The 21,004-nt window shown below is 39.0% G+C and overlaps 3 protein-coding genes and 1 pseudogene across 3 annotated transcripts in view; 2 read left to right on the top strand and 2 right to left on the bottom strand.

Annotated features, from left to right (window-relative positions):
• The window catches only part of ppat (phosphoribosyl pyrophosphate amidotransferase), a 20,223-nt gene extending 8,080 nt beyond the window's left edge, over positions 1 to 12,143 (top strand). Inside the window, exons 2-11 of the mRNA XM_016239200.1 lie at positions 7,458 to 7,524; positions 7,673 to 7,879; positions 7,980 to 8,092; positions 8,233 to 8,378; positions 9,681 to 9,753; positions 9,917 to 10,068; positions 10,704 to 10,831; positions 10,923 to 11,144; positions 11,237 to 11,357; positions 11,510 to 12,143. Coding sequence (XP_016094686.1) covers positions 7,458 to 7,524; positions 7,673 to 7,879; positions 7,980 to 8,092; positions 8,233 to 8,378; positions 9,681 to 9,753; positions 9,917 to 10,068; positions 10,704 to 10,831; positions 10,923 to 11,144; positions 11,237 to 11,357; positions 11,510 to 11,673 — 1,393 coding nt within the window. The 3' untranslated portion in view covers positions 11,674 to 12,143. The remainder of the gene's footprint in view (positions 1 to 7,457; positions 7,525 to 7,672; positions 7,880 to 7,979; positions 8,093 to 8,232; positions 8,379 to 9,680; positions 9,754 to 9,916; positions 10,069 to 10,703; positions 10,832 to 10,922; positions 11,145 to 11,236; positions 11,358 to 11,509) is intronic.
• Positions 607 to 6,220, bottom strand: LOC107556155 (zinc finger and SCAN domain-containing protein 20-like). The gene is made up of 7 exons (XM_016239199.1): positions 5,434 to 6,220; positions 4,297 to 4,686; positions 4,138 to 4,206; positions 3,327 to 4,049; positions 2,626 to 2,703; positions 2,015 to 2,248; positions 607 to 643 (listed from the first exon to the last, which is right to left on the bottom strand). Exons 1-6 carry the CDS (start codon positions 5,810 to 5,812, stop codon positions 2,022 to 2,024), a joined length of 1,866 nt encoding a protein of 621 aa, XP_016094685.1. The 5' UTR covers positions 5,813 to 6,220; the 3' UTR covers positions 607 to 643; positions 2,015 to 2,021.
• A 222-nt stretch (positions 12,144 to 12,365) lies between the features above and the next one.
• LOC107556154 (uncharacterized) lies at positions 12,366 to 16,470 on the bottom strand. Its single transcript, XM_016239198.1, has 10 exons — positions 16,271 to 16,470; positions 16,112 to 16,178; positions 15,906 to 15,958; positions 15,586 to 15,616; positions 15,432 to 15,457; positions 15,260 to 15,335; positions 13,513 to 15,044; positions 13,160 to 13,193; positions 12,999 to 13,050; positions 12,366 to 12,674 (listed from the first exon to the last, which is right to left on the bottom strand). The coding sequence occupies exons 1-10, from the start codon at positions 16,352 to 16,354 to the stop codon at positions 12,635 to 12,637; spliced, it is 1,995 nt and encodes a 664-aa protein (XP_016094684.1). The 5' UTR covers positions 16,355 to 16,470; the 3' UTR covers positions 12,366 to 12,634.
• Positions 16,471 to 17,140: 670 nt separating this feature from the next.
• Positions 17,141 to 21,004, top strand: part of LOC107556120 (acyl-CoA synthetase family member 4-like) — a 10,592-nt pseudogene continuing 6,728 nt past the window's right edge.

Consider the following 21,004-nt stretch of genomic DNA (forward strand, 5'->3'; position numbering starts at 1 on the left):
ATATATAAAAAAAAAATCTAAATCAGTATGGCATAAGCGACATGAGGGAAGCCATTTTTCAGAAAAACATAAAACAAGAGGTTCTCTTTAAGATCCTCATGATGGCTTGGCAATGTTATTTCATTTTTATCAATTTATTTATTTTTAAATGTCACATATTTGATCTTATTATGAAAAGATATGTTGCGTTGAGGAAAATGGTTACTTCGTAAAAAGTTTTTTTTTTTAAAGAAAATAATTTTATTTTAGTAATTTCTTCTTGATGGATACACCCACCACATTATTTTTTTAGAGACATTACATAATTTTATTAGAATTTCTAATAAACAAACAAAAGACTACATTTAGCAAACTTGCCGCGTGATTTGAACTAGATTGTAAAACCTTTCTAATTTATTATTAAAGACTTGACATTGACCCATATTCTGATTTAGCTTGGCTTAAAATACTTATACTACCATATTACTGATTCTGTTTGACAAAAGAACTGAAGTATTAACTCATGCCATATGGGTGCATTAATTGTATTCACTGCGCAACTGCACAGCGGTAAAACACGGTGAACAGAGAAATAATCAAGCAGACAAATAAAACCAAACTTATTACCTGTTGCGTTCGCCATTATTGTTGAGCTTCGTTTTTCCTGAAAAAATGATTAGAAACTTGATTATTCTGTGTTGCTGGGTTGAAAGCAAACGTTTCAATAACTACTTGTACTTCAGAGGAAGGACAATATAAAGTATGTCGAGGAGGAGACTCGGCTCATTTACTTTCAGGACAGCAACGCGTCGCGACACTCTGCCGATTCATAAAAACCAATCAGAGTAGTGCCATCTTCATCACGTGGGCAAAATCTTAATCTGCATACTTTAACAGACAAAAGACTTATCTATTTATATTATTTAGAACTGAAGCAAACATCCTGAATATTTGAAACTACATTGAAGTTAGGGCGCGTTGCGCAAGACATGATCGCATTCGTCACCATTTATCCACCAGACTTTGTACGTTTTATGTTACTGATTGGACAAAACGGGCCTTTTTCCCCAAAAAAACTTTTATATATTTTCATCTTCTCTAACCTGGGCTTCAAAGCTGGCGTTTTTATTAATTTGAGCACTTGTGTTGCCAGATCCTCTGCCGCATGTTCCGCTGCGTGGCGAAACACGTGCTTCGAGTGACTCCAGCCAGCGTGGAAATACACGCTTACACTACAACCCCATTGTGCTCGCCTCAGAGAGGAGGACATGGAGTTTGAGGAGTCGGGCATTGGGGAGGAATGCGGGGTGTTCGGCTGTGTGGCGGCGGGGGAATGGCCAACACAACTGGAGGTCGCGCAGATCTTAGACTGATGGTTTTTCAGCAGGAATCTATTTGACCTAATTTGCATCACTCCTAGGGACTGAACAATTAAGTAGTGTTTAAATCAGGTTTGTTTCAGCCTGTTTAGACATAAGGACCACCAACCCCCGACCCCAGTCAATCTAGGTAACCCCTATTCAATAAGCTTTTTCTTAATCATCATATTCTATAATTATTAACAGATCGTAAGTTACTGTACTACATTTAAATAGATGTTTCTTTTTTAAGTATATATTTATATTGTTCTTTTGGATTTTTAAAGCATTTAGGATACATTATTTCCTATATGCTTTATATATCCATCCTGGGGAATAAATGCTTCATCGAAGCTGGTTTTAGCTGTTCTCCCAGTCTAGTCAGGCTGATATTTGAGGGGTTTTGGCCAGTTTTCAGCTGGTCGAGCTGAAAGACCAGTTTATTCCAGCTAAGACCAGCAAATAATCTGAGGCTGTGTTAATTTTATTTTTCCCAGCATGTGGTAAAAAAAATCTTCCCTAAATGACAATACTGAAATTATGAACATGCATAATTCACTGGTACAACTTTACAATGGCCTAATCTGTTTTTTAATGTTATAACGGTTTTACGAATGCTGATGTAGCTCATAGTTAAAAAAAAAAAAAAACTAGTATGCAATAATGGTTTGCAATACCCTGCAGCTATGCAGTTGAATGACAGATCAATAGACTTCCATTGTCCTGCCGTCTCACCGATTGTTCAGACGTGAGTGCATTAGATGCCATTGAACAGACAGAGGTGATCTCCATGATCGGAATGTATGGATCCTCCTCTTCTTTGCATTGGAAGTCTATATTCTCAGACCAATCTGTGCTGCTTTCTCCATCATCAGTGCTCTGATGAAATTGTTTACAAAGCAAACGATCCCCTAAAACATAAGATAAAGTGTTATATGGGTCAAAGAACGTCTTTGTTCACTGACAATTTCTTAATATGCTACTTTTGTCAAAGAATCTAATACTGACTGAATTTTATAATTAATGTATTATATCAGTAATCAATATATTTTCTTTTTTTCTTTGACTTTCAGATGGCGAAATAGTTCAGGATTGTTTGCCACTGATGAATTGTCTGTCAATTAAATCACAGCTATGAAATGCTGTCCATGTTTCCTATCAATGTGTTCTTATTCCTGTCTTAATCCTATTAGTCAAACTGAAGTCACAAGATCAACTCACAACTGACTCTCACTGCTCATTACAAATTTGAGTATGTCTCTGTAATGAGGAGAAAATAATGAAAAACCTTCATCTGCAGCTTTCCTCTTTCTTCCTTTGGTAGCCGCCGCATGCTCTCCCCTTGTGTATGATAGGTCGCTGCTGTCTACATTGCAAATGCACACATATTGAGACAAAACATTTAATTAAAAAGGATCATAAGTCAGTGGTTCTTAACTGGTGGGCCGTGAGCAAAAAAAAAAAGGTCTGATACCGTTGCTACCAGCAGAGGAAGGAACAATACTAAGTGCAAATAATAAAATGCTACTTTCTATAATTAGTAAAGGTCTTTCTGTTTAAGGGAGGGAGATACTTCCCATATCTTGTGTTGCTGACGTCAATGGCTTTGTGTTTGATCAAACTGTTATTTTACGAATTCATCTGTCAGAACATGCTACATCACTGGTTGCATCATCCTCAAACATGCCCTCATTTTCAAAAACAATGAACAAAACATTGCCAGTTAAAATAAAATATGATTGAGACTACAATAAATCTGGATTCAAGAATTGAATCAGTGTGTTATTGTCTTAAAAATATATATTAAAATATATATATATATATATATGTTAAGTGTTTGTTTAATTTTTAAATCTTGTATTCCACTTAATTTCATTTAGTTTACATTTATATGATAAACTAATTTGGTCATGCTTTGGGCCACCACATATCTAATGTCAAATCTGATGCGAAACCAGTTGAGAACCACTGGTACAATACTTTTATTACCTGGGTTCCTTCTGTACAGCATAACACCAGTGATGGAGTCAGTGGATTCATGCTGTTCATATTCTATCTGAGGGCTGCCAGTTGACCTCACTATCGTGGCATTCATTTCAGGCATCCCATATTCAACATTTGACACTTCCTCTGGTCTTGTTAAAATGCCTTCGGTGTCAACTTGGTTCTGAAAGACCCTTGCAGAAATGGCAGGAGATCTCAAAGCGGCCTCATCCATGGGTGACTGGTCATATCTAACCGCAACAATGTCATTGTCCTCCTGTGGAAGTCCAGACATTGAGTGCTCCTCAAATGCTGGTGGAGTGAACATCCTAGAGTTCCTCAGTAAATTATTTGTGTCGGAAAACTTGGCGTAGGTCAGGCGACTTCTAGGAGGCTTGGACAAAAGTGCATCCAGCTGTTCGTAAAATCTCATGACACGGCGAGGATCCCCGATATCTGCTTTTCCTCTCTGCAGAGAGCGGTAGAGGTACTTCAGGTTTTTGTACTTGGTGCGACACTGTTTCCAGTCCCTTTCCACGCCCTGCTGAAGAAGCCTTCGTGAAATCTGCACGAATATGTCTTTGTTTCTGGTTGAGCCCTGTAGCTGTCGCTGAATGCCTTCTTCGGCCCAGATCTGAAGCAGTGCGGCCACCTCTTCCTCACTCCAGTTTCTGCCCGAGTCGTGCACTGTGATTATGTTCATCTCGTTTGCGGCTGCTGCTGTTGTTGCTGAGGAAGAAATTGGTTTTTAGAGTTTTTTTTTAATGTTGAAGATGTTGAAACAACATTTAACATTTCTGTTTATATCAGAACTCACCTATCTCTCTTGCAATCAGTGGATGAGTGGCGGCATTCATTATTGTTTGCATCTCTGCCAGGCTTTCATCTTAAAGAAAGGAATAAAGTTGCAGATGGTGAACTTGATGGCGAACTTGAACCATCACTGTTTTGTGGTAATTAATATCACAAATCTTACCGTCATCGATCTTGATAACCTGTCCTTCGACAGGTTCACGCCTCATGGCCAACTGGTCCCTGTCTGGTATGTTCCTAGATGACTCGTCCTCATCAAATCCATCCTCAATGTCTTTGCCCTGCATTATAGCATTAAGCTCAGCAAAAAACCTTATCGGCCGACCTTGACTCTTGCTGACTTTGTAGTCATATTTCATGTTCTTGTATTTGGTGCGGCACTGTCTCCAGTCTCGTACCACACCATGTTGGCGCTCCAGCCGACGGGCCATCTCCTGGAAGATGGTCTTGTTTCTGTGGGAGCGTTGGAGCTGCTTGTGAACCTCCTTGTCGGCCCAAACAGTAAGGAGAGCCCGAACCTCCTTGTCAGACCAGTGCCTCCCTCCTTCCAGCCCTAGAAGTAAATTGGTTCTCGCTAGTAAACAGGTTTGGCAAGATTAGCTAGATGAAAATTTTGTATAAATAATGGGGCTGGATTTATACACAAACCAGGTGGGTTTTTAAATTCCACCAGGTTTTTGTTTGGTTTTCAGACTTTTCGACTACAAGGCCCTCCTAGTCCACAACAAAATTTGGCCACATGACTTTTCCAGTTGTTTGTGAAGGATTAAGGATGTTTTTTTGTTTGTTTGTTTGTTTTTTACTCACAATTTTTGCCTGCTAAATTATTTTAGTGCTTGGCGTGACTAGAAAAATGTATTCATTAAAAAATGCTCATGGAGTAAGATATATGGAGTAAGACCAGTTTTTCAAGACTATGGAAGTCCTGTTTTTCAAAAGAAGTCGTTGAAGGGGAGGGGGAGGAGGATTAGCCTAAGGCTTTTTTAGTTGTTTTGGCAATTTAATGCTTGTTTTTGTCTTATTTTAAATCGTTTTAAGTCATTTTGAGGCCCCATAGTGGGCCCAGGCCCCTGATTGAGAACCACTGTTGTATAAGACATTTTAAAAATTGTTGTAGAATGCCAGTAAAAAAAATTTTTTATTATTTAATTATATATTATTTATGTAATTATTTAATTATGCAAGCTACATATAAAATATATATATAAAAAAAAGAGCAAATATCCAATTGTAACTCGAATGCTTCATACAAAAATGTTGTGCTTTCCTGATTGTAGCTTTGTTATCATGTGAGTGTTACCTTCCTGAAGACCTGGCAGTGAAGCAGGCTCCTCTCTTCTGGCAGCCGTCGGTTCTTCATCTGTCATGTAAGGCCTTTGGGTCGGCGGCCTGCTATCTGCAGAAGAGTGTTTGTAGATGGTCTGCGTAGGCCTCCAGTCTGGAAGAGCCATGCTCCTACTCTGGGCCTTACAGTCAATCCAGTCTCTACACACCCCAAGCTCTCTCAAACGGCTTGAGATGGCCTCATACTTGGCCCTGCTTTCTTCCTCTTCCCAGGCTTGTCTCTCCCTCCACACGGAAAGTAGTGCTTTCACTTCCTCCCCTCTCCAGTGTCCAGCTGTGTCCCTCTGCCTCTTGTCCTCCCCAGCATGCCTTTGTTGGTCTGTTTCAGGCTCCATGTTTCTAAGCTTGCCTAGAAATGGCTTCTGTTTGTTCGCCTCTGCCTTTATCCTCTCTGCTCCCCCTCCCTGTTGACTTTAAGCTCAGTGTCCAAGGCAACCAGACGACTGAGCCAGTTAGGAACAGCCACGTGACAGAGAACAGCCACATGACTGGCTTAAGCTGTGTGCTGCGGGGGAGGGCCAGGGAAGAAATGTGAGAAGTGGCTTGGCGAATGAGCTGCACTTGCTGCGTCGATCTTTACTCAATAAGACATGTGGAAGAGGCTCAGAGGCATTTGGCTGTGCTAACATGTCTATTTTGAATGTCTTCTATGTTTATTCTGTCACATCTTTGGGATGAACTGCCTATGCTTTCCGTCTCCTTTTCTCTCATACTCACACTCACTCACTCACTCACACTCTCTCTCTCTCTCTCTCTCTCTCTCTGTGTGCTGCGGGGGAGGGCCAGGGAAGAAATGTGAGAAGTGGCTTGGCGAATGAGCTGCACTTGCTGCGTCGATCTTTACTCAATAAGACATGTGGAATAGGCTCAGAGGCATTTGGCTGTGCTAACATGTCTATTTTGAATGTCTTCTATGTTTATTCTGTCACATCTTTGGGATGAACTGCCTATGCTTTCCGTCTCCTTTTCTCTCATACTCACACTCACTCTCTCTCTCTCTCTCTCTCTCTCTCTCTCTCTCTCTCTAGTTCCCCTTCCCCCTCTTTCTCATTGTCATTCTCTGGCTAACGCTTCACATAAACCAGTTTGATCTGCTTTAGTCACACGCTGTGCAGTCATTCACTCATAGAAACAGATTTGGCTTGATTTTGATTTTGTTGGTTTAAAATATCAGGAAAGAATGGGAGGGACACATTCTCTATTCAGACTCTAGTCTTGCAAAGACATGTTTTCTAATGGATTACCACATGCAATATCACTTCTTCAACAAACACCATCAGTGTGTCTCAATATATGCACTTTTTATTATTATTATTAAAGGTACATTCCTTTATTCAAAGAAAAGTTTAGCACATCAAGAAGTTAATAAAAATCATGTACACTCACATGAGATGAAGAATTAAGCCATATTAGAAGCGTAATAAAAGCCTTTTTATTTCTTTGTTCAGATCACATGACCTCTATATTTTTGGTATGAACACTAAATTAATCATGCCTGATTGTAAATAGATCATTCCTACAATGTTATCAGTAACTGAAAACTTTTGTGTAATGCCTCCTCCAGGTGTCAGTATTCACTACTTTTCCAAATGTCTTTAATGTCTATGAAAAAGAAAAACTATTTAAAATAACTGTTTTCTATTTGACTATATGCATATTTTGAAATGTGGTTTATTCCTGTGACGGCAAAGCTGAATTTTCAGCAGCCATTACAACCATTACAAACAATTTTTCAGGATTCTTTGATGAAGAGAAAAAGATCAGCATTTTTCTGAATGAAATATTTTGTATCATTATAAATGTCTTTACTGTAATTTTTTAGCATTTTAATGTGTCCCTGCTGAATAAACTAATTGACACCACATTTTTGATTGGTATGTCTGTGTAAGTATGTATAAGACAATTGCTAAATTTGCATAATTTATTGTAGATCTTTAATGTGAAAACAAAAACTCTTTTAGAATACTCTTTGTTCAATAGGGGTCAGGAGAGTGCTGGAATTGTCATGAGTACTGGAACAAACCCACCAACATACACCACCCTAAAGGTAATGTAGGAATAACACAGCATTTCAATGCATACAGCATCTGCTTCTCACTTAAAACATGATTTGTTCCTGTCCCATGGGCCAACACATTTCAACATAAAGCAATGAATGCAAGATTAGACATGCCTGACATAATTGCTTCTCACAGGGCATGGGTTTAGTGAATACAGCTTTTAAAGCGGAGGATTTGCTGAAACTGCGCAATGGTAACCTAGGCATCGGACACACGCGTTACTCCACCACGGGCATCTCAGAGCTGCAGAACTGCCAGCCTTTTGTGGTAGACACACTGCATGGCAAGATTGCAGTAGCACACAATGGGGAACTGGTCAATGCCTCCGCACTGCGCAAGAAGGTGGGTTTTGATACTTAAGGATTACATGAGACTCTGCATACAGTTTCAGGAGAAGGGAGGAGGTTTTTTCTATTCGATATAAAGTATTTGTGTGTTGTAGGTTATGCGCCATGGCGTTGGCCTCTCCACCAGCTCAGACAGTGAACTTATTACCCAGCTCCTAGCTTTGACTCCACCCATGGAGGAGCAAGACACTCCTGATTGGGTGGCTCGGTAAGTTGTGCATGTCCTTCCCCATCCCAACATCTGATTGGGTCACCACTTGTTAAACCCTATCAGTATTACTGATTGCAAAGTGAAGTCCATTTCTGCAGTCTTCATTTTTATGTGTTTGTATGGTTTCTTTTTCTCAGTATAAAGAACCTGATGACTGAGACGCCTACTTCGTACTCACTGCTAGTGATGTATAAAGATGTGATCTATGCAGTGAGAGACCCCTATGGAAACAGGCCTCTTTCTATTGGACGTCTAGTGCCCATCTCCAAACTGCACAGCTCAGGTGTGTGATTCAGCAGTGAGGGGAAGGGTTTGAGGTGAATGCATCTCCGCATCTGCCATGAGTTTTGGTCACTTATTTGGGAACATAACATGCGACAGCAAACTTCCTATATTTGATGTCAACAAAAGAGATGCTTTAAGTGCTGTTAAAGGGATAGTTCACCCAAAAATGAAAATATTATGTTTATCTGCTTACCCCCAGGGCATCCAAGATGTAGGTGACTTTGTTTCTTCAGTAGAACACATATGATGATTTTTAACTTTAACCGTTGCAGTCTATCAGTATAATGCATGGCAATGGTAACAAAATCTATGAGAGTAAAAAAAACATGCACAGACAAATCCAAATTAAGCCCTGTGGCTCGTGACGACACACTGATTTCCTAAGACACGAAACGATCGGTTTACTAAAAGATTACGTTCTCTCGCGCGAACTCATTCGGGAGTGGTGACTTCCACGTATTCCCAACTTCTGAGCCTGCTCGCCTGAAGTTATGGTTGATTGCTCTTCGGCTGGATATCAACACACCCATTAACATAAACTACGCCAGAGCGCGTACACGCCTCACGCCCCGGATGCCGTGCGCGCGCCCAAAGACAGTTGGACATAGTGGTGTATCAGAGGTAATATTTTACATGATTTTAACGGTTAAAGTTAAAAATCATCATATGTGTTCTACTGAAGAAACAAAGTCACCTACATCTTGGATGCCCTGGGGGTAAGCAGATAAACATCAAATTTTCATTTTTGAATGAACTATCCCTGTAAGGGCTATAAATATTAGTATTATATAAATATTAGTAGTTTTATAGTTATACTGTAAAATAAAATAATTCATTATTATTATTATTATTATTATTATTGTATTAAAAATTCTTATGGCAAATATTTCTTATTGTTTAATTAATTTTAGTAATAATAATAGTAAATAACATTTATTATCTGTGAATAGCTCTCACACTCAACTACGAGGTACAACATGCTACAACTGGCAATCAACTTCTGAAGACAGGATGGACACAATCAAACTACAACAGATGCAAAGGGCTAATTATATAGTGTCAGGGATTTAGATTAAAATGTTATGGAGTGTGACTGTTGAGCTTTCATTTTTAGTATGCAAAATTTAGTAGCTTAATTGTTTTTCTCCATGACTTTTGGGGGCTGTTTATAGGAATATGTATATATTCATGATTGTGCATGTCACAGGATGCAAAATAAAGTCTGAAGGGGTGCATGTGGCCTGTCTGTGCTGTACCCTTAGGTCTAGAATGGTGCTAAACTTGTTGTTTAATTATGTAGGTGCTGGAGAAACAGACACAGAAGGCTGGGTGGTCTCTTCTGAGTCCTGCAGCTTCCAGTCCATTGGAGCAAAGTATGTTCACATCATTCTAACAGAAACGCTTTGATTACTCTTTTTGGCTATCTATACATTTCTTTAAAGGGGTTTCCATCCCTAAGCCCGCACGCAGTAGCTGCTGCATGTTTTATAATCTAGTTTGTTTATTGTGTATGTGTTTTAATTTTTCTGTTGTCAGGTATTATCGTGAAGTACAGCCCGGAGAGATCATCCAGATCTCTAAAAATGGAGTGAAGAGCCTGAGTGTTGTCCCACGGCCAGAGGGAGACCCTCCTGCATTCTGCATATTTGAGTATGTTTACTTTGCCAGGCCAGACTCCATATTTGAAGGTAAGTTCATAATATTTAATATCATTCTTATGTTTTGAGTGAAAGGAAAGATTGAGATGTAACAGTAATGTTTGGGTTAAACCAAATGATTGGGGTTAGTAAGATTTTCAACCACCTTGTATTGTCACAGATGTTGGTAGTATATGTAAATAAACAATGTGTACACTTTCTCCATGTTACCTGCGCTCAGATCTTCCCATTTGTTTTTCAGTTAAAGTCCATCCTATGATGCATTTTGTTAAAATTGCAGATCATGCTTCTACATGTTTGTATCCCAGCTCACAGTCAGTCTGATCAAACACAGTGCATTATGGGTGTTGAAGTTTCTATACCTTTTTCGCAAAAGGGAACACCACAGGTCTTTTGCTCGTTTCTCTAGTCACCTATTATCACCCCCCCCCCCCCAGTGAATTAACCCTTTAAACCGCTCAAAAGTGAGTCAAGACAGTAAGCATTTCTAAGATTCCTATTTTAAACAACTACTGTATTATTAAGAAACAGTTCTTTCAAAAAACAATCATAGTGGACACAAATTTGGAACGGTAGTATATATTATTTTGTATTATATAAAGAGTTTTTATTATATAATTATGTAGTACTAGGTGAAATAAGTGGTATTTTCTTTGGTGTTACAGGCCAGATGGTATATACAGTGAGGCAGCGCTGTGGACAGCAGTTGGCCATTGAGGCTCCCACTGATGCTGATGTAGTGAGCACTGTTCCAGAATCAGCCACACCTGCAGCATTAGGATACGCACAACAAGTGAGTAATAAGGATGCTGTACACATCTGTCATAATGCTTTATTGTTTTCATTGAGCCATTACAAAGTGTTACATTCTGTCTCTTTCACAGTCTGGCCTTCCATATGTAGAGGTGCTGTGTAAGAACCGCTACGTGGGCAGAACGTTCATTCAACCAAACACTCGCCTACGTCAGCTTGGAGTTGCCAAGAAGTTTGGGGCGTTAACTGATAACTTTGCTGGCAAACGAGTGGTGCTTATCGATGATTCGATTGTGAGGGGCAACACCATCTCCCCTATTATTAAACTGCTGAAGGAAGCAGGTGCAACAGAGGTAAAAATATATTTGAATCAGTACTCTATGTTGGCTGCTTTGGTCTAGTTTCACGACACAGTGTCTTTGTCATGTCACATGACACATCACAGGTCCACATTCGAGTTGCATCACCTCCACTCCGGTTCCCATGCTACATGGGCATTAACATTCCTACCAAAGAGGAGCTAATTGCTAACAAACCAGAGTTTGAGGATATAGCGGGTTATATTGGTAAGTCAGGAGCAGAGATTTGTTTAATTGCTAAGGTTTTGTAATGAATACACAAATTATGAAAAGTATAAAAACACTTCCCATCTGAAAACAGAAAAATGTCATTTATAATTATGTGGTTTCATTGTTTGTTTTTCCTTCGCTTTGAACAGGTGCTACAAGTGTCCGTTATCTGTCAGTTGAAGGCCTGGTATCTGCTGTTCAAGGTGGGATAGAGTCACATGGGAAAGATGAGAGGATCAGCACTAAGTCTAGTAGATTTGGTCATTGTACAGCCTGCCTCACAGGAAAATACCCAGTGGAGCTGGAGTGGTGAATTTCAGCCCTCCAAACTGCTATTCACATAAATGTCTATTCATTTCTGTATTAGAATAGTTTGTGTCTTTTGATACCTTTTGTTAATGACTAAAACCAGAATTAAAACTGTGGTGCTGCTTTAACATTTGTAGCATTTGTAAATGTCATAAAAGGAAGGCAAAATACTGTGTGAATTAAAATAAAACATTCTATTTTTCCTATTCTCAAACATTCCTTTAGGAGTTGCATTAATAGCATTCCTGTTGCTGTCAGATTTTAAACCACTACTTTGGTCAAGATTCTTGTCTAGTAAAATCACTACATCTTGCAAATATCAAAACGTTTAAACGATCCGTTTCAGTATCCACGTAAGCGTCTGGACATTTCTTACTTTTGAATCAATGTGAGCTTTAGAAGTCATGCTTCTTAAGAAAACCAATTGTTTTGCTTTTCTGTTAGTCCTCAAAAATGCACAAAATGAAACTCAGTATGTGAAATGCACATATTTGTTTATTAAAACGTGTAAGCGTCTGGACATTTCTTACTTTTGAATCAATGTGAGCTTTAGAAGTCATGCTTCTTAAGAAAACCAATTGTTTTGCTTTTCTGTTAGTCCTCAAAAATGCACAAAAATGAAACTCAGTATGTGAAATGCACATATTTGTTTATTAAAACGTTTGTTGAAACAAAACATTTGAATTATTTATAGACAAACATACCATTCATCAATGCACATGTAATTGGACACTTGGTTAAAAAAACAATACTGGGTTCTATTAAAATTGATAACATTGTAACAAACAGCTGCATTTACAGGTACATAATATTTCAAAAAAGAAAACGGGACTACTGAATTTTAAGCACTATGTCTACACATGGATGTCATCCCATGCTTTATCACTAGGGGGAACTTCACAATACATGCTGTGTTTATCCCACAAGGGGAAATGCAGGCTGTGGGACTCCCACAGGAAAGCACATCACTGCAGAAGACCATACTGCAGTCGCCTCCTGGAGAGACTGAAGAAAACAGATACTTCATCACCATGTTAAAGACTAAAATAATATCTGATCATTCTCAAAAAACAAAACACAAAAATCTTAATGTTTCAGGAATGCACAATATATTATTACCATGTTGGTTCTTGGCCAATTTTGGAGATTTTCACTAATTCACTATTTATAGCACTTAAAGTTAATTTTGGTTCAATTTATTTTTATATCTTATTTATGAAAACTATATTAGACAGAATTGTAATATTGGTACATCCCTAGAAAAAGTCATATATGGACTAGTTAAAATTAAGGCTGTGAGAAATTAACAGTATTTCGTGCAGAAATTACCTAAGAGAGAGTGGGGAGGTACCCTGATTTAACGGTCTCATGGGTGATACAGCTGTTGAAATAAAATATTGATTAGTTAACGTTTTGTAATATCTGTAAGCAAGATACAGAGGCCAGAATGTAGAGCGAGTATTTTTAGACATTAAAATGTGACTACAAACCCTCCACTGTATGGACTCTGCTTGGGGCATCTCTCTGCAAAGGAAGTGGAGAAACCAATGATTTACTCTTGTTATTGTTAAACTATTAAAAATTATTTTTGTTAACTGAAATACTATATAAAATATTAGATCAAAACCTTGAACGGATATTAGAAATGTTGCCTTGGCAAGTAACTGAAATTTAAGTTTAAGTTGATAATTTAAATTTAAGTTGAAGTACAAAAATGACTAAATGGCAATTCAAAATAATAATAAATAATACTAAAACAACTACAACTGTATATATATATATATATATATATATATATATATATATATATAAAATACATAAGTCATATCGATTATGCTTTTACCCAAGACAAATTTAATTTAGCCTCCCTGATTCTTCTGAGGTTTCCAGTGCCCCTGAGGAATCGTGGACTGGGGCACTGCAGCAGGACGGCTCTATCCCAGGTGTGTTTGTCTTCAGAATGTTCTGACATGCCAGGGGTCATATAGCTGTCTCTCAGCTGGAGATGTTTAAGTGGAGAACGACTCTCTCTGAAGCGTTTGAATCGGAGTGACTCTTCCACTTCGGGCTGACGGCGGCGTTTCTTGAGCTTGGCTCTCAGGGGTGTCAGAGCGAGAGCAGACATGCTGGAGGAGGAAAAGCTGGGGCTTCGGGACGTCTCCTTCATGTGTCTCTCACACAGGTGACAGTGGGAGGAAGGACACGGCAATGATGTTCCACGACAGATGAAGTGGTGATACAGCTTTCTGAACTCAGCATCAATCTGCGGTTCGCTGAATGAGTAAGTGGACTGGGGGCCAGAAAGAGAGCGTTGACGGTTGGATGGAGTAAAATGGCATTTCTCCACTTTGGATAAGCTTCGGTCAGGGTGGTCGTAAACAGACCACCGCGGTGATGACAACGGCACCTGTTTGGCACCATAAGGAGATCGGAGGACCTCAGAATGGGACAGATGGTGGACAGGAGACCTTCGCTTTGGACTTGCTGTTGAGTTTAATTGTCTTTCAATGTTCAGCACACCGGGTCTGAAGCTACTTTTCCCACTAGTAGATAAAACACCAATGAGACCACGGTGAGGGGAGGGGACTGGGGAGTGAAGGCAGTCCCTGAAACAGTCTTTGTCCAATGAGGAAGGTTGGGAGGTGACTGATATTCCTCTCTGGTCAATAAGAGACAGATCTGCTCTGCTTTGTCGTGGAGACGTAAGAACCGATGAGGCTGGAATAGCATGAAATGTTGGTCCAACATCATAGGTTTGGTCCAGATCTGGAGATTGGTCACTATATGAGGGGGAACCAGAATATGCAGGTGTGGAGAAGTCAATCACACGCGCAGGTTTACTGGTTAAACGCAAATCAGTCCATGGACACTCATCCGTCACACCGCTTACATCCACGCTGTTCCTCCTGGGTGAGTAAAAACAGGCACTGGCCTCATAGGATGAATGTTTGAGTGGCGAAGACCTTGGTTTGTTCTTGAGCAAATGTTTAAGTTTGTAACTGCTCTTGAAACAGTTGCTAATGTTTCTTTGAACTGGACTTTGACTGTTAAATGAGATCTCTGTTGTTTTGTTCAGAGTGCAGTTGTGTCTGTTCTTAAAGGATGCATTGCGATGCGACGGGCCGGCTTGCCAGTGTTTGTGGCGGTACTTCTGCACCACGGCCCTCGCTGTATCAGTCACGTGCTGTCGCCTGTATGCCTCGCCGATCTGGTTGAGCATGCTGGGATAGACATCCAGGAGGGTACTGCCATGGCTGCTCAGTGTTTTCTCCAGTTCTTCATCCTCTTCCTCAGGCTGAGATGGCTCACCCCACAGAGAATCAGGAGATGTGTTATTCAGATTCATAGAGAGCTGGAATGATTCACCTCTGTGCCCTAGAAGATTATAATTGAGACATGATTTTGATGGCAGCTCTAAACCTAATTTTGTATTTCTTCAATAAATAAATGTAAGAGCATACAGTGTGTAGTTCATAAATATTTGACTGTAAATAACAGAAATACTAACTGAAATGTTTATTTTGTGCTAAAGTGCAAGGTTACTTGTTTGTTTTATATATACATATAAGTGTTATATACTCATTGCTTACACAGATTTTCACTCTTTTCCTTTTGACCTGAGCCATTAAGATCATCCTCAGTGACCCCTGACACATCCATCTGAAACTGGTGGGAATAACAAAATAAGTAAAATAAATAATAAAAAAAAAACTTTTTACTTTTTGTGTTTTTTTTTTTTATCTATAATTTTCTTTTTACTACCTGATCATTCTCCTGGTCCTCGAACTCTATAAAATACATATAAAAAGATTGAACATAAAAAGATAAAATAGATTAAACATGAGAAATTAGGATTAATGGCATTAAACTCAAAACAACTGATAGAAATCACCCAAAATCACAATTTGTTTCTCACCCCTCATCGAAATGTCTGCTCTAACTCGAGTCTGCATATAAGAAAAGAAATTTCAAATCCCAATAGAATCATTATGCACACTTACACAAACTGGGCCAAAGAAAAAAATTCAAATTCATATTTCAGATCAAAGCTAATGCAAACATGTGTATTACCAGTTCATACTTATCATGATTATGTCCTACTGAAGAGCACCAATATATTATTTACAGGGATAATTTATTATGCCCATGATTATTAAATAAACCAAATCTAAATATTTCAGAAAACATACAATCAATTTAGATTTTCTGGGTTATATTTACAACAATGACTCTCACCTTTAATGCTTCCAACTCACGTTCTCCCTCTACACTGTCAATGGGCACAGGACCTGCAGTCATATAATGCACAAACTCAGAAACAAATCTTAATGTTTAGGTAAAAACAACACAATATCTATTTATTATTATTTATTTTTTTAATAACCCACCCAGCGAGTAGAAATGCTTAGATATCAGTCTTTAATTTCGATATTTTAGCCTACCTCTACCAGTCTTGCAGGTCATTGTTTTCAGACAGACGTCTATCCCAGGATCATTTAGACTAGAATACTATAAATAACGTACAGTTTTTTTAGAAACATAACATTTAGTAAGACATGCGCCAATACATGTACTTTATCTGGTAACAGTAAGTTACGTACCTTTTGAAAAATAGCTTCCATCGTGTTTCTAAAAGCATCGTCATTTCTCTTGAATTGATCTGCATATAAAGGTTTTGCAGACATGTTGCATTAACAAAATCTATTGCAAACGAATTTATTTGACCAACATAAATTGAGATTTTACAGCCAGCAAGCAGCTCGCATGAACTTTCAAATTTCTCCCCGAGTAAAGAATTCGAGCTGTGATTGGACGTTCTTTCAAGCAACACGAAAACGTCATCTTAAAGCGCGAATGTGTCAAATGCGCTGTCCGAGTCATCTCCACGAATCGGTTCTTTCGAGCAGTTTGCAGGCATTAAAGAGGTTATTGAAACTGCGTTTCCACATGGTTCTCTGCAATTTTATAGACACAAATGGCTTTATTTTTCGATTAGGTTTTATTAAGGTTGTTTTTCGTGTGTGTTCACTTCTCACTGCTGTGTATGTGAACTTGGATGGGTGAAATGCAGAGCACAAATTCCAAGTATGGGTCACCATACTTGGCCACAAATCACATCCTTTCCTTTTCCTTTTTGTAATTGCATGTGCCCTATATACTTGTTGCAGTGATTCAGCACATTAAAATAATTTAAAACATAAATATACTTTGGTAATTACATCATACAATACAAAAAAAAATGTTGTCTTCTTGGTTTTATGGCGAGTTGCAATCTTTGCGCATATCGCCACCTACTATTATGCAATCAGGATTTTCTTTTAATATATTAGTTGTTCTGTCTCAACTCTGAAGCCAATCAAGCCATCAAGAGTCCAGGTATCGGTTGGCGCTGCGTGTTCAGCTCCTCCGTCCTCCACACTGAACCCCTTAAACTCAAAATATGTTGTCTAAAAAAAAATCGGCGTTAATTAATGAGATCGTGAGTCGTTAACTCGAGAACCGCTCGGACCGAACAAATGACTCGATTCAGTCTGATTCGCGAACCAGTCGTTCAGAACTTTGCGAACTTGTTCAAAAAGCATACGACTCAAATTCGTTCACGAATTGGTTTTGGCTAGTTTGCAAAACAGGCGCTCCTAAACGGCTAGTTAGGAATGAATTGTACGTTGCAATTTCTGAAATGTAATTTTCGCTCAGATATGACCGCAAAATTCCTTCATGAATTGATGCACGAGGCGGCGCGTGCTCATGGTAATAAAACAGCTGTCGCGTTCGATTGCAGCGCGCGTCTGCTATATATTGTTATTAATATTATTGTTTTATAACCAACATACATTGTCCTCACATAGGCTCACTTTAATAAAAATACAAATTGAGCAGGACGCAAACATTCAAACGACTGATCAGCCGTCCAACTCTGCTATGATCAAATACATCCAACAGAGGGAGCGTTTGGCTTATGTTTTGCACTCATCCGGAACAACAGTGCTTCCAAAAATAGTGAAGGTCCCCACACAGGTGTATTGTGCCTAATATTAAACATCTAAGGTAAGAACACATTGAACTTTTAGTTGAAATCTGCATTCATTACATAGTTGATTTTTACCTGAATGTGTGTCATTGTGGTCTTAATGTGTTCACTTCTTTACCTGACAGCTATAGCAAAAATATGACATTGCAATTTTACTTTGGAAAAAAAACAACACATTTGTGTAATTGGACTTAATTGGATTTAAAACCTTACAGTTACTAAGATACAGTCTTTGTGACAACTAGCCCCAATGTTCATACAAAGGTTGTGAGATAATTTGTATTTATTTTTTTTTATAAATACTTTCTCAACAGATTTGTCTTTGAGATGACTGCAGTAGATGTTGTATTTTTGTCCTCTCCATTAACCTTTGACCCCTCTGTGGTGGAGGTGTTTTTGGCCCTGTCCTCCGGAGCGTGCCTCCTAATTGTCCCCTCTGCTGTTAAAAAGATGCCATGCAGGCTTGCAAAACGGTCTTACAGGCAAGTGACTTTATTCCTCACTGAACCATCAGTCGTGAGCCTTTGTGACAGCTTTTAATTAGAGATTTTAATAATCAAACCACTTCATCTCTCCATTTATCTTTCTCATGAATGTGCACACACTGTGAGGAGATGATGATGGTGCTGTAATCAACATTAGTAGTGGGAGTTGAAATTTCTGCATTATGCAGATTACAGAGATAATGAATGTGTTCTTTGGCATTTGTTCATTTATCTACATGCACCAACAATTAGTTTTCAGTATTTTAGTGTAACATGTTTTGCATCACTCAGAATTTCATTTCACACTCTAGTTCTTAAAGGGGCACTCAGTTGTTTTTTCCTCATGAAAAAGTTTTATACACAAAATGTTTAAAAGCATGTACATTAACAACAAATGTAGAATAGGCATATCAGTAGCCTAATAAAAGGGGTTTTATTTTTACATGGAGTGGGTCTCTTCATGGGGGCAGCCATGTTGAAATCACGTGACTGTTCCATTACTACACTTTATCTTTGCAAAAACTCACCCTCCTTAGTTACTGTTGCTATGTCCGACAAGCCATGCTGCTCTCACACTACACATCATGTTCTCATACAGAGAAAAATGCATTGCGGAGCAAAGAGGACACTTACAACACGGCGACAGACAAAACAGAGCAGGGGCCCATTCTTCGTACCTCGCTTAATACTTGTGAGATGATTTGAAAGATGCCAGATCTTCTAATAGTGATAAGTGTTCTCTGGCTAGTTTGGTTCTTCAAATTAATTTGTGGATGAGCTTCAAAGAACCAAATAATCCAAGATCATGCCAAATCATCAACAATCAAATCCAGCGTATGCTGTTCTGTGTCAGCTGCGTCACGCCGGATACGCTGTTTCCTACGTTGTTGTGATTTGATCTGAACGGAAACAGCATATCTGCATGACGCAGCTGACACAGAACAGCATACGCTGTTTACAGGGTGATGCGGAGGAGACGAATTGTTGAATAAAGTCGTTTTTTTTTGGGGGGCACAATAAGTATTCTCGTAGCTTCGTATAATTGCGGTTGAACCACTGATGTCACATGGATTATTTTACCGATCTCCTTACATTTCTGGACTTGGGAACATTTCAGTTGCGTTGCTGTCTATGCAGAGTCAGACAGCTCTCAGATTCCAACAAAAATATCTTAATTTGTGTTCCGAAGATGAACGAAGGTCTTACGGGTTTGAAACAACATGAGGGTGAGTAATTTTTGGGTGAACGAACCCTTTAAGGATTTGTTTAAGAGAAGCCAGACTGTGAAAGTGCACTCTGCAATGACCAAGCCTCTTATTAGCAGAAAGAATCAAAAGACTAGACTCACCTTTGCTAAGGAGCATGTTATGTGGAGAGAGGAGAACTGGTCCAGAGTTCACTTTAGTGATGAGAGCAAGTTTAATTTATTTGGGTTAGATGGGAAACATTTTGTTTGGCATCAAACTGGGGAAAGACTGAAGCCCAAGTGCATAAAGAAGCCAGTGAAAGATGGAGGAAGAAGTGTCATGGTTTGGGGGATGTTTTCTGCAGCAGGAAGTTGGGCCTCTTATACAGATACATGGCAGAGTGAATGCAAATGTTATCAGAACCTCCTTCAGCAGCATGCGGTTCCTTCATTACAAGCATCTGCCAATCAGCCTGCAATTTTCATACAAGACAATATCCCCGCCACACTGCAAAACGGATAAAGCAGTTCCTTGAAGCTAAGAACATTGAAATAATGAAATGGCCGGCCCAGAGACCTGATCTAAACCCAACTGAAAATCTTTGGTGACAAAGGTATGGCTAAGAAACCCACTACATTTACCGAACTATGGACGAGAGTGGAAGAGTGGGCCCGGATCACACCAGCACAGTGTGAGAAACTAGTGATGTCCTGCGGCTGCAGATGTGCTGAAGTCATTCAAAGCAAGAGCACTTCCTACTAATTTTTGACAGTTGTAATCTTCTTCCGTGCTCAGTGGTTACTATTCTCTAATTTTGATCTCTGTGTTTTCCATAAAATAAAGGTTTTTGTTGAAATGCCTTGGTTATTTTGTCAAACATACAACCAAACATACAGCTAATATTCCTTCAAATTTTGAGTGATGGAGATATACAATATTTCAGAGAAAATCAAGTATGGATTCTGATCTCTGTTGTATAGTACTGTTCTATACTAAAATATTATAATTGACTTTTAATTATTTTCCAGGCCACTCCCACTCTTGTGAGACTCGTGGAGGAGTTGCTTAGTGCAAATTGAGGTTATTGGCTTTTGGACGAGAGCCATGTCCATCTTTAAGTCTTGTCAAGAGTTGGAAGCAGGAAGGCATGAAATGTGTTTATGCGGTTTAAGGTTAAAAAAACACATTATTTTCCACATACTGTACATTATTGTTTCTCCTCTATGCCCCGCCTTTCTGAAACGCCTTGATTTTTACAAAGCTCATCGGTCTGAAAAGCGAGGTGTGCTCTGATTGGCCAGCTATCCAGTGCGTTGTGTTTGGCCGAATACCTCAAGCGTGTGCCGGAAATGTTACGCCCCTACCATTATACTGTGATGCCCTGTCAGGCCGGAGCAACTAAACAAAAACATTAAAACCCATTATAAACGAGGCATTTGTTGCATCCAGTGGGGACATAATTACAGATTATAATGATTTATACTGTCTTTTTACACGTTGTGTTGCATCGCGCCACGTAAACATAAAACCATGTCTGCATTTGTGATCGGAGAAATGACAAACAACAAACGCTACTCTACACTGCTCAAAACTCACGTTTGAATCAGTGGCAAATTCTTTAAATATGAAAAC

Source organism: Sinocyclocheilus grahami, unplaced genomic scaffold (assembly GCF_001515645.1).
Source record: "Sinocyclocheilus grahami isolate Dianchi unplaced genomic scaffold, SAMN03320097.WGS_v1.1 scaffold556.1, whole genome shotgun sequence".
In the NCBI taxonomy this organism is placed as follows: Eukaryota; Metazoa; Chordata; class Actinopteri; order Cypriniformes; family Cyprinidae; genus Sinocyclocheilus; species Sinocyclocheilus grahami.

Coding starts and splice junctions, on each gene's coding strand:
- LOC107556154 (XM_016239198.1), bottom strand. CDS start 16,354: ATGTCTGCAAAACCTTTATATGCAGATCAATTCAAGAGAAATGACGAT. Junction 15,045..15,259: donor GGAAAAGAGTGAAAATCTGT/GTAAGCAATGAG, acceptor ATAATCTTCTAG/GGCACAGAGGTGAATCATTC. Junction 13,194..13,512: donor CTAAATTAAATTTGTCTTGG/GTAAAAGCATAA, acceptor CTTCCTTTGCAG/AGAGATGCCCCAAGCAGAGT.
- LOC107556155 (XM_016239199.1), bottom strand. CDS start 5,812: ATGGAGCCTGAAACAGACCAACAAAGGCATGCTGGGGAGGACAAGAGG. Junction 4,207..4,296: donor GGTTATCAAGATCGATGACG/GTAAGATTTGTG, acceptor CCTTTCTTTAAG/ATGAAAGCCTGGCAGAGATG. Junction 2,249..2,625: donor GAGGAAAGCTGCAGATGAAG/GTTTTTCATTAT, acceptor CTTATGTTTTAG/GGGATCGTTTGCTTTGTAAA.